At 43.1% G+C, this 16,179-nt stretch overlaps 1 protein-coding gene across 1 annotated transcript in view; it reads left to right on the top strand.

The window, feature by feature from the left end:
• The first annotated feature begins 722 nt into the window (after positions 1–722).
• PRICKLE2 (prickle planar cell polarity protein 2) overlaps positions 723–16,179 on the top strand; it is a 282,111-nt gene continuing 266,654 nt past the window's right edge. The window contains exons 1-2 of the mRNA XM_038772782.1: positions 723–994; positions 2,112–2,197. Of these exons, the coding sequence (XP_038628710.1) occupies positions 953–994; positions 2,112–2,197 (128 nt within the window). The 5' untranslated portion in view covers positions 723–952. The remainder of the gene's footprint in view (positions 995–2,111; positions 2,198–16,179) is intronic.

Genomic DNA, 16,179 nt, shown 5'->3' on the forward strand with positions numbered 1-16,179 from the left:
AATGAGCTCATGTCATGGCAAATGAGAACTATTGAATAAGTTGTTTTATTCGAGCTTCTTCAGTTTCTTACTCTAACCTCACTCTGGGTGACTACAAAATGAAATGGGCTAATACTAGTTAGCATGCTCAGGGTATGCGGGTGTTCTGGGGAGGAGGTGGCAAGCCCTCTCCAAGTCCCTGAAACTGCCAGAAATATCTCCTGCCAGAGAGGAACTCCGTGGGCACAATTCTTGATCCCTCCTGTCTATCTGAGCGCTGGGCAGTAGTTGGGAGAGGGGCAGAGGGCAATAAAAAAAAAAAGAAAGAGGGTCGCGGGAGGACTCCGAAGATGAACGGGAAAGCCAGGTTAGAGGGCTCCTAAGCAGAGGAGAGGGGATGGTGGCGGGGGTGAAACCCCCAAGGAGGGAACGTGAATACAGCTGGGAGGTGAGAGAGGAAGCTAAGTCGGGAATGAGCCAAGGGCAGGATGAGAAGATCAATCAATCAATCAATCGTATTTATTGAGCGCTTACTGTGAGATGAGAAGATTGGGGGGGGGGGGAATGGAGGGATAAGGGGAGGGGGGAGCGGTGAGATGCCGGGAGAGGGAGGGACCAGAGACAGCCGGGGGCGGGAGGGGGAGAGGAGGGGAGAGAAAAGAGAAGGGAGCGAGAACGGGAGGGAACGGGAAGGAGAAAGCGAGAGGAGGAGAAGGAAATAAAGAAGGAGGAGGAGGAAGAGAAGGAAGCGAGCCGGGAGCCGGGGAGAGGAAGAAGGACGGAAGGAACGAGCAGTAGCCCGAGCCAGCAGCGCGGGTCCCAGCACCGCACCGCACAGCACAGCGTAGCCCAGAATAGCCCAGCACAGCACTGCACTGCACTTGGGAGGAGTTGGCTTGGGCAATAGCGGCCCGGGAAGAGGAGCGGGCTCCAGCCTTGAGCAAGAGGGAAAGGGGGAGAAAGGTGCCCTGCCATGTTCAGCCGGAGCTCCCGAAAAAGGCTGTCCAGTAGATCCGTGAGTAGCGGCCAGCCAGCGCTCCCCCCTCCCCCCCCCCCGTCCTCCCCGCAAACCCCCGGAGCCGCGATCATTCTGCACCGTCCCTTCCCGAGCCCCGCCGGAGCCCTTTGCTCTTCCCTCCCCGAACGTGGCCCCGACGGGGGTACGGGGAGTGGGGTCTCCGTTCCGTGCCCGAGGACAGTCCAGGGCCAGGGGGTGGGGAGGAATGCGTGGGGAGCGGGCACCTGTGCCCCCAGGTGACGGCCAGGCGCTCAGCCTCTGGTTATACCCGTCTCGGAGGACGGACCACTCCAGCGGGATCTTGTGGGTTCACGAGACTCAAGACCACCCACCCCTGTTCTAGCCCCCCTGTCCCAAATACCGATAGTGAGAGCTGGTTTAAACCCGGGCCCTGAAGATACAAGTGCCTTTTCCGCATGGGGCTGAGCTGCCCTCCCTACTTAACGGGCAGGGGCACCTGGAACCCCAATCCCGCCGCAGAGAGGCCTGGCTGCACCTTTTCTGAGTACCCAGAGGAGAGTCTCCATCTTCTGTTAGCTTGGAAAGCCCCAAATTGAGAGAAGCCCTGCCTGAGATCTTAGGACAAAGACCGCCCAGGATTGACCTTCTGTTTTAAGCACAATGCTCATTCTTATTCCCTCCTAGATGTATCCAAATATCTGATTTTATTCCTTTAGGAAAGTCACTTCCCCTTAGGTACACAATGAAATGGAAATGACATTCAGAGAAAGAGGGACTTGCTTTTTGTTTTTTTTTCCTCGGGAATATAAACTAAAATAAGGTGCTTGGGAACCCAAAGCTGTGGGCACGATTGTTTCCTGATGTGCTGGTTCATAAAAGGTTCATTTTGGGTGGTGAAATGGGCCCTCTTAGGTGGCCAGCTTTCCAGCACTTTGTGCCCATTCACGTCGCACCCCAACTTTGCTAGCAAGGAATGGTCCATTTGATGGTTTCCATTCAGTGTTAGTAAATGGAATATAATGAAAAGACAATTTTGGTTTTCTGTGGCCATCTGCACAATCATTTTCTCATTTGTTGTCAAATGTTTTGTATTTTGGAGTGGTGGCATCTTTTCACATATGAGTTTGTGTGCGGTGTGTCTTTTGTTTTGAAGCTGACTGCCCTGGGAGAACCCGAAAGAGGACAGCCTTGCAATGCGTGTGGTGACCAGTGTCCTGGTTTTGCCTTGCATAAATGGAGGTAGGAAGCCGTGAATATTTTTTTTTCCCATCACATGGTACTGACACCAGGAAAAAAAAATACACCCACAAGTATGTGGAAAGAATGTAGATGCTGTACTTTTAAGAGCAGAAACTCATCTGCTACAAGGATCAAACATGGACATAGCTAGACACAAGAGATACAGTAGAGCCACACGAAGGGTGCATTTACCTTTATGGTTGCAGATAATTTGATTTCTTTCTTTTCTGTAGAGTTGTGTCACAGTACACTTTTTCCCTTTTAAACTTCAGGTTTGAAATGTGATTTATTTTTCCAATGCCAAATGTTTACTGGTTACTTGAGTAGTTTGTGTTTTTAATTTCAGTTTCAATGACTGTTTTCTTCTTCAGACCACAAATCCACCACTGCCTGCATTGTGTAAAGAAGTTTCAGGAGCCAGATGTTTCTTATTAATAAGCCCCTAAGGTTGACTTTTGGAGGCAGACAAAGCTTTGGTTTGTGGTTTTGCATTTAGAGCCCAATAAGCTATCCGCTTGTCAGAGCCAGAGCAAGTCTACTTTCAGGGTTCTTGCGAAATACTGGGGTACTTAGGAGTTTCCACTTCTTTAACCTGCTCTGTCTTGAGGCAGCAGCGGGATTAAAAAAAATGGCATGGTGGTGCACTCTCCTTTATTTGTTCCACTTGCCTCATCCCCATGTCCCTCTTTGCCTCTCTCTTCCCTTCCCCTAAACTCTAAACAGGGGGATGTGGTTCTCAATCCAGAGTTTTCAAAGGAAGGCCTCATTTGATTCTGTGTCTCGGTCTTTTCGGATGGCTGGAGGCTCCTGGGTCTCCACCCCCATGCCCCTCCCTTTTTTCCTCGGTTCCCAGCTGCCTCCTGTGCTATATACATGTTTAAAGGTCACTCCTGACTGTCTTTCAGGAATTAAGTCTTTTGTTTCATGTTGAGATGACTCTGGCAGCCTTTTGCCTGTGTTTCATGGTGCTGAGCACAACCCAAACAGCTCACGGGTGTTTAATAACTTCTACACAAGACAAGGGAAGGAGACCTTATAAATATGTAATTGGTAGACATAGGCATCTATCAATGTTAGGCATGAACTGTAGCAGACCATCTCAAATAGCTGCACACTATGCTGGTTTTATGCTCATTATACAAATGGATACATATTAATAAGATGGAAAGGTGGGTGGATAATAAAATCAAATTAAGCATTTTGCAATTTTACACCACAACAAAGATGTCTACCAATAACATGGTTTTCCACAGCCCATGATGTGATGACTAGGGATTTGCTAAGAGAGAATAAATAGGAGTTACAGGATCTCATTTTCTCAACAATGACAGTCAAGATCATGTTTCCCAGTCCTTTCTTTTCTCGGTTAGCAAGAAAATTAAAAGAAAACATAAGTTGCTGGCTTGGAAATACCATGAGATAGTACCCAATATCAATTCTGGCAGCTACCATTTTATCAGAGCCCATGAGAACACTCAAATTGTGTTAACATGCCCATTGTTTTAGGGAAACAAATATTTAGATTACTAAGAATTTATTTTAGCTTTTCTGCCGGTCAGCATTGTTTTACCATTGAAGCAAGTTGTCATGGCTGTAATAAAGGCTTTATTTTGGCCTGAAAGAGTAGACTATGTGCTTCCATCCATTACTTCCAGTGGAGAATGGATTCATATAGAAATGTACAGAAACAGTTTTGTGTAACATTTTCGCTAATGAGGGACAAATTTTTCCTTTGCTATGCCATATTTGTTGCTTGTGAAGATGTGCTCTCTGAGTGAGATTCACCCTCATCCTGTTTCACCAAATAATCTGGAGCATTTTATATAGTTCCTCTGAGCCCCAAAAGTCATGTCATCAAAGATATGATGGCATTCTCTAGCTCTTGTCATGGAGATCATCTAGGACTCTGGCTGTGCCCCTTTTTGTGTCCTATTTGTGTCCCCCAGATAAAATATGGCAGCCTTATGTCCACATATTGAAGCCCCTTTGTACCTGGAATCCTGGTACAAGATATAATTCTGGTATAAGGCTCTCCATCCTGCAAAGGGTCCTATATTGTTAAGTGTACAACAAGAGAATTCTCACAAAAGATTAAGGCATCTTCATGGATTGTGCTCCAAATGAAATCATCTATAATTAAGTACTTAATGGGCTTTAGTATTGAAAAGCTCTGCAGAACCTTAAACCTAACTGCCTACTAATGTCTGCTTACTTAAGCCGGGTTTTAGAGGGCACACACTCATTTTTACAGTGAAAAACAGTTGTCCTTTTGTGATTGGGGATTTATGAAGAAAAATTTCACTAGAATTAAATGGAGTTACACGAGTAAGTCATCTAATGCTACATGGAATGATAAATACCCTACACGACTGAATATCATAGAAAAGGGGCATTCACAGTATTTTAAGAAATGGTCTTAACACTGAAAGAAACCCCAAGTTTTAAAAGAATCTATAGATTAAGAATAGAAAGCCAGGTCAATTAGCTTCAGAAACTTTGACCTTTTATAATTCTTTTAACATTAGTTTTGCTGACAAATGCAAAATTTGCCTGTTTTGGATTTAAAAACTGGGAGTTGAGTGAATACATTTAGGAGTTGTGATTTTATAAGGCTGCAGGTATTTAAAGCTGAACACAGTTTCTGATTAAAGTTTTGTAACAAGCTATAATTATGCAAATAAATTTGCTTGCTAATTAATTGTATTTCTGGACAAGAGAGTTAGGACCCTTTCTATCCACTTTCTTACCAAAGTTTCAGTGTGCCAGTCAATATTTTTGACAGCCAAGCATCTTTCCTCAGTAGCCTTAGAAATCAAATTGATTGGTGATTGAGCTTGTAATTCTGGGCCACACATCCTTGATTTCCTTTAATAGATTGTAATTTATCCAAAGATTGGGCTAACAGATTATTTTGCTTCAGGAATAAAACCTCATACTCATATTTATATAGTAAGCCAAGGAAAGGGAGCATGGAGAGGTGGGTGTAAGAGGAAAAATTGATGGATGAATGCTGAAAATTCTGAATAGAATGAAAAGTGCAGAGAGAAAACCAAACTGTGCATCTTAACCTAATTTTCATTCTGTAGTCGTGGAGATACATAAACTGTGTTTTCCCTCAAGACTCCCTCCATTTCCACCACCAAAGACAGTGGCCTTAATTTTTTTTTAAAGCTGCTTTTTATGTCACTGTTGGCAGAGCCTGATTGTGGCAATTTTCAGGCTTCTTTTGCAGGGAGAGAGGAAGTCAAGAAACTGATGGGGAAGTAGAACACTTATTATTACAGCACCTGCTGCCTAGGAACTACGTTTCTTAGACAAAGAAAGCCTACATTTCTCAAAGTCACCTGGGAATAAGAGGTCATGAAGCTAGGTGGAACCAGACTCTCTTCCCCTTTCTGCCTTTCTCCTCCTTCTTCCTCCTCTTCTTTCTCTTTCTCCCTTTTCCTCCTGCTGCAACACACCTGTATAGCCTTAATGAAGATCCAGATCACATGCCACTTGTAAGTATCCATGCTTAAAACTTGTGCTTCTGACAAACTTTGCTTGTACTGTCATAGTAGTTTGTGTTTTGAAGTCTGCATATCTAGAGATGTATAGACATTTATAATGGCATTTCTTAAGAGCTTACTATATGTCAAGCATTGGTATAAGTGCTGGGATAGATACAAGTTAATCAGGTTGGATACAATTCCTGTGCATGTAGGAGGGAGTAGGATTTAATCCCCATTTTACAGAAGGGGTTACTGAGGTACAGAGAAGTTAAATGACTTGTCCAAGGTCACACAGCAGAAAAGTGGTGGAGTCAGGATTACCATCCAGGTTTTCTGACTTCCAGGCCCACAATTTTTTCACTAGGCTATGCTGCTTCTCATATTTGGAGCTGGTTTAGATTTTCCCTGTTTTTCTTCCTGTGTGTTAAATTCAACTTCTGTTCTAATAGTAGTAGTGTCTAATAAGGTCTTACTATGTGCAGGGCACTGTAAAGCACTGTTCTAAATTCTGAGCATTCGGGAAATCTCTGGAGGCATCATCAACTCTCCAAGTGGTAGTAGTAGTAACAGTATTTATTAAATGCTTACTGTGTGAAAAGCACTATACTATACACTGGGAGAGAATGTCCTCTAATGACCCTGATGAATATGTTTTTGCATTACAAAACTGCAATTACAGAACTGCAATTACTATCCATTTAGCATTTAGAGAGAGTTGGTCTGACACAATTTGAAGAGCCAGAGTCCAACCATCAGGCTTAAAATTAGCCCCTTGCCTGGGGAGGATGACAATATATTACAAGAATATAGAGTAAGAATACTACTGACTTTATTCATTTTATTCCAAGGCCCTGGGGGAAGGTAACTGTTGAGGTTAAAAAAAATGTGCTTAGCTGAGTATTTTGTACTTAGTTTCAAAGTAATTGCAAAGAGTGACCCATTTAAAATTAAGCCTTATTTTAAAATCACATCAATGAGACCTGTGTAAAATCAGGCATTGTATATTTTGGCTTTTGTATTAGCATAAACATACTATACCAGACATAGAACTAATCCCAGTGAGCCTAATAATTACTGTTATTCTGATAATCATGTATCTACCTCAGTGCTTAGAACATAGAAACTATTTAATAAATACCATAATTGATCAATATTATAGCAGGTATTTAGATAATCATTCTAATAATAATAATTCTTACTGTCATTCTGATATCATGGCAAGTATTTAATAAATGCCATAATTGATCAATAAAATACAAAAATCCTAGGAGGAGCAGCATGGCCTAGTGGAAAGAGCACGGGTCTGGGAGTCAGAAGACCTGGGTTCTAATCCTGACTCCACAATTTACTTGCTGTGTGACCTTGGGTAAGTCACTCAGCTTCTATGCGCCTCTGTTTCCTCAACTGTAAAATGGGGATTCAATACCTATTCTCCCTCTTATGTAGATTGTGAGCTCCAGGTGGGAACTGTTTGTCTTGTATCTTCCCCAGTGCTTAGTGCAGTGCTTGGAACATAGTAAGCAGTTAACAAATACCACAATTATTATTATCATTATTATCAACTTGACCCTTCCCAGCTCCTTATGTTATGTACCTAAGAATTAATTGCATCCTTCATTTCAGTCTGAAGTTCTTTGATAGAAAGAGAAATGGTATGTAAATGTGCTGAGGGTGGGGTATTGTGGTGTTGATGGTGAGGTCATTAAAACTTGCTAGTTTGCCTTGACAGATGAAGAGATATAATGAACCAGATTATTCTCAGTGTGTCTCACTCTGGTGGCAAGTTAGGTACTTGAGGATTCCCTTAACTCTTCTGGGCCACTAGGGAAACATTTAATAATCTGCAGCACTATAATATAAATATACCAATGCTCTGCTGTGTTATTTTTGCAAATCAATGGTCCCCTTTAGGCCTGAAACAGTTAATGCATCTCTGTTAGTGCCTAACTTTCTATCAGGGAGTGACTTGTGCACTGGGGAGAATGAAGCCCATTATTTGCTTAATAGTGTGGATTTGATGTGATTATACATTGCTTGCTCTAAAGCACCCTAATGTTAGTATACAGTACAGCTGTGGTCTTAAAAATCAAAATCATATAAGAATCATTGCTTGGTGCAGTATTTCGGGGGGTAAACTGGCATTTGAAAGGTGGCATTGTGTGAGAAAGTGAAATCTGATACAATAAATATTCTAGCTCCTTAGGAGTCTACTCGCTGTTTTCTAATCAGATCTGCATTACATTAAACTGTACACCATTCAGCTTGTTAACAAGCTTTGGCATTAAACAAAGTAGTCAGGGTTTGGTGAATGAATGGCCATTAGAAGTATCTTTTGCATAATGTTTCACAGAAGAGAAAAGCTTGCAAAAGTGGTGGTCTGGAAAGAGAAAGGGGAAAAGAGAATTTACAGTTTGTTCTTAATGAAATTAGTATGGCCGTGCAAGCCTTGAAATTGACAAATGTGTGCCAGAAGAACAAAACAAAAAAGGGTTGACACATAAAAGATTTGATTGACTGCTTTTGATTTTAGATTTTATCTAGCTAAAATAAAAATCATCTCCACTCCATGTTTAAAAATAAATGGAAGTACTTTTAAACATGCTAAAATTGATCTATCTGGAGCTCATGTGAGGCATGTGATCAGGTTTTAAATTTCGAAAACTACTTGATTTTGCAGAAACTGTTGCTGTCCCAGCTCTTTTCATAAGGAATCAGTCTTCATGATTATATGCGTGAAGGGACTTGGTAATCTGCATTTATTAGGATATGAATTAGGACTTCTGGGGCCTTATTAATGATTGAAAATGTTTCCTTCAACAATTATGAAATTACTTTGATAATATTGTATATGTTTGTGCACTTTTTCCACTTGGGTTTTGTCCCTTGAAGTGTTTTACATTTAGCTTTTAATGCTGATATACGTTGGTTTTCCTCAAATGGCCTATTAGATTGCCTTAGAATCATCACAACCACCGTTTCTTTTCAACAAGCTACCCCCCAGACTCCCCAAAGTTTCCATGAAACAAAAATCTCAAGAAACATGGATAAGTGCTGAGTTACTCTTTATTTTTGTTTGGGAGATATTCGAAGTCACAAAGGTGGAACACTTAATGAGCACCAAGAACCATGACCATTTATGTTCTTTCAATGGGAAACAGAAATGAATCCCTGCAAATGTTCTAGAGAATTTGGGGCTTTTTATACAGACCCAGAGAATTATTTGCAGAATCTTTGAAGACCACTCTGTGGCCTTGTGGAAAACACCAAATGTGAGGGAATTTTTGCAAACGCTACATATCATTTGGCCAAATAGAAAAGAACAAGTCTGGATTTGTGAACTTTGACAGACTAAACCTAGAGATTAGGCATTAGGTACCATTGAAGGGCCTTCAGCTGTGTGTTTGTTATCCCAGTTGGTCAAACAGATTGTCTGTTTGAATCTGTTTGACTTTCAGGGTCTGTTGACCTGTAGGTCTGAAAGTCTTCTTGGGCTTTTGCTGGAATGAGGACTGGGGATCTGGACTGAATGGGAAACGTAGCAATTAGTAGCTGTTAAGAATGCACTCAGTTAAGTGGGGGTTATATTCCAGACAAACTCCATGTTAAGGAAAATTTGTATTATCATAGACGCACCTTGACCGATCATTTTTCTAAAACATCATTCCTTGCAAATTTCTCCATTCCTCAAAAAATTCTAGTGGATACCAATGCAGCACGGCATTAAGCAGAATCTCCTCATCATTGGCTTTGTCACCCAATCGACTCTCTACACCTTTACTTAATCCTTGCTCCTTTCACACTACAACCCAGCCTGCACACTTTGCTCCTCTAGTGCCATCCTACTCACTGTACCTTGCTTTCATCTCTCTTGCCATCGACCCTTTGGAGCACAGGCCTGGGAATCAGGGGAACTGGGTTCTAATCCAGGTGCTGTCAATTGCTTGCTGTGTGACCGTGAGTAAGTCATTTCACTTCTCTGTGCTTCAGTTTCCTCAACTGTAGAATGGGGATTCAATATCTGTTATCCCTCCTACTTAGACTGTGAGCCCCATGTGAAACAGGGAATGTGCCCAACTTGATTAACTTGTATCTATCCCAGCACTTAGAACAGTGCTTGACACATACTAAGCACTTAACAAACACCATAGTAATATTAATAATAATAATCCTCCCTCCACCTTTATATCCGAGAGACAATCTCTCCCCATCTTCAAATCCCTACTGAAATCATACCTCCAGCATGCCTTCTCTGACTAATCTCTCAGCTTCTCACCCTATTCTCCCTCCTTTCTGCATTGCCAACTCACTTGAGGTTAGTCAGAGAAGGTGTCCTGAAGGAGATATGCTTTTAGGAGGCCTTTGAAGATGGGGAGAGAGGTGGTCTGTTTGCTGTGAAGCAGGAGGAAGTTTCAGGAAGAATGGAGGGTGTGAGCAAGGGGTTGATGATGAGAGGCCAGATCTAGACACAGAAATTAGATTGGCGTTAGAGTGAAGCAGCGTGGCTCAGTGGAAAGAGCATGGGCTTTGGGGTCAGAGGTCATGGGTTCAAATCCTGCCTCTGCCAACTGTTAGCTGTGTGACTTTGGACAAGTACTTCACTTCTCTAGGGCTCAGTTGCCTCATCTGTAAAATGGGGATTAAAAATGTGAGCCCCCTGTGGGGCAACTTGATCACCTTGTAACCTCCCCAGCCCTTTGAACAGTGCTTTGCACATAGTAAGCACTTAGTACCATCATTATTAGTGAAATATGAGGGCTGAGTTGTAGCAAAAGAGGAAAGAGCTGATTCAGTGCCTTGAAGTTAATAGTAAGGTGTTTCTCTTTGATGCAGGGATGGGTGGGCAATCATTGGAGGTTTTTGAGGGGTGGGGAAACACGAGCAGAGTGTGTTTTTAGAAAAAAGATCCGAGCAGCAGTGTGAAGTATGGCCTGGAGAGGGGATGGGCTGGAGGCAGGGAGGTCAGCAAGGGGGCTGAAGCAATAGTAGAAGTGGGATATAACAGTAATAATGATGGCATTTATTAAGCACTTACTATATGCAAAGCACTGTTCTAAGTACTGGGGAGGTTACAAGGTGATCAGGTTGTCCCACGGGGGGCTTACAGTCTTAATTCCCATTTTACAGATGAGGTAACTGAGGCACAGAGAAGTTAAGTGACTTGCCCAAAGTCACACAGCTGACAATTGGTGGAGTCAGAACTTGAACTCATGACCTCTGACTCCAAAGCCCATGCTCTTTCAAATGAGCCACACTGCTTCAAAATAAGAGAAACACAACGCAGTCGGCAGGGTAGTCGGCAGCATATAAATGCTTGGATCGGCATGGCAGCATTTCAGGTGGAGGAGTGAATTCTAGAGATGTTGTGAAGGTAGAACTAACAGGCTGCTCTCAGCAGCCCCAGGAGTACATACTTCCACCTCTACTCTACTTGTATGCTATAATCTATCTGGTGAGACTTAGTTCGTTTCCTTCACTAATTATCTTTGTATCCTGTTTTGTGATCCTGACCCAATTAAAGGTTACCTAAAATTATTTTGAGAGTTTGTTAGCATTTTATTCACTTGTAAAGTGATCAGATTTTCCTGAGACCAATATGGGTAGGAGGCTTCAAGAAGGTGGGCTCAGTATGTGAAGCAGCATGGCCTAGTGGGAAGAGCATGAGCCTGGGAGTCAGAGGACCTGGGTTCTAATCTGGCTCCACCACTCGTCTGCTGTGTGATCTTGGGCAAGTCACTTAATTTCTCTGAGACTGTTACCTCGTCTGTAAAAAGGGGAGTCAGTCATGGGACATGGACTGTATAGGCTTGAATCTACCCCACTGCTTAGTACAGTGCCTGGTACATAGTAAGAACTTAACAAATGCCATTAAAAAGAGGCCAAGCAGGTGACAGGGAAACTGAAGGGAAAGATTAACAGAGGACAAGACAGATGGAGAGATGGAGACAGAGGATGCAGGCACACACATCCTCATTGAGGCAGTTGGTTTTGGCCTAAAGTTGACAGAAGCAGAAGGGGAGGTAAAAAAACAGCTGCAGTCGACGGCAGCTGCCACTGTACTCCTCCAGAGTTCCCACCCTGTCTGCCTGGGACTAGCAGAAAAAAGAAACCGTGACAGGACCTCCATGGAGCTAGTGGCTAAGGCTACTTAGTTCATTTTCCTTCTGCAGTAACTCAGGTTTTCCTGCAGCTGTTTCCCAGCTCCTTAACTTCTCTGTGCCTCAGTTACCTCATCTGTAAAATGGGGATTGACTGTGAGCCCCCTGTGGGACAACCTGATCACCTTGTAACCGCCCCAGTGCTTAGAACAGTGCTTTGCACATAGTAAGTGCTTAATAAATGCCATCATTATTATTATTATTATTACCCTGTTGTCTCCTGGGGCTTATCCCTGTAGCCACCACAATTACCAAAAGCAGCACTCTTTCCAGCCTTTTTGGGGAGGGAGGACCAAGTGGCACAATGTATAACTGGTCACCTAGGGATGGGATGGATAATTAATGCAGCACGCAATAAATACGATTGAATGAATTGGTTATGTCCTTTGCTCTCCATCCATGCTGAACCAAGCACTTATCCTTTCCTGTTTTGATTACTGTATCATCCCATTTCCACTGACTTTAAGGCACTCAATCAGCTCTCTCCCTGCTGTCTTACCTTCCCAATCTCCTACTACAGCCCTATCTGCACACTTCACTTCTGTAATGCCAACCTATTCTCTTTATCTCAGTCTTGTCTATCTCACTGCCAATCCCTTCCTTACGTTCTCCATCTGGCCTGGAACTCCCTCACCCCTCATATCCAACAGACTGTCACTCTCCCCAACTTCAAAACCCTTGTAAAATCACATCTCCTCCAAGAGGCCTTCCCCGACTAAGCCCTCATTTCCTCTCCGCCTTCCCCTATGCATCAGTTGGGCACATGGCTGTGTACTGTTTAAGAACTTTGATACTCAATCTAACCACACAGCACTTATGTAAATATCTGTAATTTATTAATGGTAATGTCTGTCACATCCTCTAGACTGTAAGCTCCTTGTGAGCAGGGAATGAATCTACCAACTCTGTTATATTGTACTCTACCAAGTGCTTAGTATAGTGCTCTTCACACAGTAAGTCCTCCATAAATGCTATTGATTGATTATACTCTATATTTCCCCAACTCTAGTTTATTTTAATGGTTGTATCTCCCTGTAAGATGTAAACTTACTGTGGGCAGGGATCATCCCTACTATTATATTGGCCCTTCCTAAGTGCTTAGTCAATGCACAGTAAATATCATTGATTGATTGATTAATCTGTAAAATGGGGATTAAATAGCTGTTCTCTCTTCCTCTTTGACTGTGAGCCCCATGTGAGACAGGGGCCATGCCTGATCTGCTTATTCTGTATTTATCCCAATGTTTAGTAATAATAATAATAATGATGGTATTTATTAAGCACTGACTGTGTGCCAAGCACTGTTCTAAGTGCTGGGGGGATACAAGGTAATCAGGTTGTCCCACATGGGGCTCACAGTCTTAATCCCCATTTTACAGATGAAGGAACTAAGGCATAGAGAAGTTAAATGACTTGGCCAAAGTCACACAGCTGACGAATGGCAGAGCTGGGATTAGAACCCATGACCTCTGACTCCCAAGCTCGTGATCTGCTGGCACATAGTAAGAGCTTAAGAAATGCCACAAATATTATTATATTAAGGCACAAGTAGTTCCCCAGCCTCAAAGAGAGCACATTCTAAATGGTAATCTCTAGTGTTTTGCTTGGTGGTTAAAAGCAGAGCATGTTTCAGGTGGCTGAGTATTCTCTTGCAGCAAGCTTTCTTGAATGAATTTTGTGTTCATTAAATTGAAATAACTTCATCATCGACATTATAATAATGATATTAACTGTGGCATTTAAGTGCTTACTATATGCCAAACACTATATTGAGCACTGGGGTAGATACAAGATAATCAGGTCCCACATGGGGCTCACAATCTAAGCAGGAGGGAGAATGGATATTGAATCCCCATTTTTCAGATGAGGAAACTGAGGCCCAAACAAGTTAAGTGACTTGCCCAAGGTCATACAGCAGATAAGTGGCTTAATTGGTTGTCCATTAGGTCATGCTGCTTCCTCCTTATTAGCAGGTAGTAAGTGTTAAAAACTCACCTTTATAGATGCTGCAAAGATATAGTTCTTACTTTATTGAATAGAAAGGGACAGTCAGAGGCATTGCCACGCATCCTGATTGACTTGGAGATGACGCCCAAGTAATGATTGTCTAGGCCATGGGAGCAGTAGGGGAAAGAGAAAGAGGGAGAGGATGAGGAAAAGGAGTGGAGAAGAGGAGGGAATAGCTAGGGAGGCAGGAAAGCTGAGGCCTGAAGCCCCAGGGCATCTGGGGAAGAGGAGAAAAACATATCCTGTTTATTCAATTCAATTCAGTCATATTTATTGAGCACTTACTGTGTGCAGAGCACTGTACTAAGTGCTTAAGAGATCAGCAGTCAAGGGAGCTAGAGACAGGGACTGCTGAAGAAGTAGAAGTAGTGACATTGAGTTGATCACGGTCTGGTGCAGCCTGAACATTTCTTCTAGTCTCCCCCACTAGACTGTAAGCTCGATGTGGGAAGAGAACGTGTCTACCAACTCTGTTATATTGTTATATTGTACCCTCCCAAGTGCTTAGAACAGTGCTTTGCACACGGTAAGTACTCAAGAAATACCACTGATTGATTGATTAGTACATTTTAAAAGAGACATCATTGTGTTCAACATTCTGTCTCTCTGGAAGGACTTTTGACATTTAGTTAGTACAGTAGGACGAGCACAAGGTAATATATGAGAATTTACAATATATATATGACCTTTATTGCTAGTGGGCCTTGTTTTGTGAAATCAAATGAATGTATTACCTATTGGAGTAGGGGAAGGAAGAAAATCAATACTTCATTTCCACTTACTTGGGTATAGCTTTCTGGAGGACCTTGGTGTCATCCTCGACTCCGCTCTCTCATTCACCCCTCACATCCAATCCGTCACCAAAACCTGCCGGTCTCACCTCCGCAACATTGCCAGTCTCACCTCCGCAACATTGCCAAGATACACCCTTTCCTCTCCATCCAAACTGCTACCTTGCTATTTCAATCTCTCATCCTATCCCGACTGGATTACTGCATCAGCCTCCTCTCTGATCTCCCATCCTCCTGTCTCTCCCCACTTCAGTCTATACTTCATGCTGCTGCCCGGATCATCTTTGTGCAGAAATGCTCTGGGCATGTTACTCCCCTCCTCAAAAATCTCCAGTGGCTGCCAGTTAACCTGCGCGTCAAGCAAAAACTCCTCATTCTCAGCTTCAAGGCTCTCCATCACCTTGCCCCCTCCTACCTCACCTCCCTTCTCTCCTTCTACAGCCCCGCACCCTCCACTCCTCTGCCGCTAACCTCCTCACTGTACCTCGTTCTTGCCTGTCCCACCGTCGACCCCCGGCCCACGTCCTACCCCTGGACTGGAATTCCCTCCCTCCGCACATCCGCCAAGCTAGCTTTCTTCCTCCCTTCAAAGTCCTACTGAGAGCTCACCTCCTCCATCCCAGACTGAGCCCCCTTTTTCTTCTCCTCCTCCCCTTCCCCCCGCCCTACCTCCTTCCCCTCCCCACAGCACCTGTATATATGTTTGTACAGATTCATTACTCTATTTATTTTACTTGTACATATTTACTATGCTATTTATTTTGTTAATGATGTGCTTCTAGCTTTATTTCTATTTATTCTGATGAATTGACATCCGTCCACGTGTTTTGTTGTTTGTCTCCCCCATCTAGACTGTGAGCCCGTTGTTGGGTAGGGACCGTCTCTATATGTTGCCAACTTGTACTTCCTAAGCGCTTAATACAGTGCTCTGCGCCCAGTAAGTGCTCAATAAATACAATTGAATGAATGAATGAAGTAGGGATTGGTCAGTTAATCAAGCACTATTTATTTCCATGATACTTCTGACCAGTTAGCCATCAAGACACTGGGCATAGCTAGTTCTGAGTCCCCTTCTATTCTCCATCAACACCCAGTCCCTTGGAAAACTCATTCACTCCTATGACTTCAACTCCCAGACATAGAAGCAGCATGGCTCAGTGGAAAGAGCATGGGCTTTGGAGTCAGAGGTCATGAGTTCAAATCCTGGCTCTTTGAATTGTCAGCTGTGTGACTTTGGGCAAGTCACTTAACTTATCTGTGCCTCAGTTACCTCATCTGTAAAATGGGGATGAAGATTGTGAGCCCCACGGGGGACAACCTGATCACCTTGTAACCTCCTCAGCACTTAGAACAGTGCTTGGCACATAGTAAGTGCTTAATAAATGCCATCATTATTATTATTACCACCCCTATGCCGATGATTCCCAAATCTACCACTTCACCTCTTACCTCTCTCCTTCACAGTCTCAAATTTCCTCCTGCCTTCTGGACCTCTCTACTTGAATGTCCCACTGACACCTCAAACACAACATGTCCAA

Source organism: Tachyglossus aculeatus, chromosome X1 (assembly GCF_015852505.1).
Source record: "Tachyglossus aculeatus isolate mTacAcu1 chromosome X1, mTacAcu1.pri, whole genome shotgun sequence".
In the NCBI taxonomy this organism is placed as follows: Eukaryota; Metazoa; Chordata; class Mammalia; order Monotremata; family Tachyglossidae; genus Tachyglossus; species Tachyglossus aculeatus.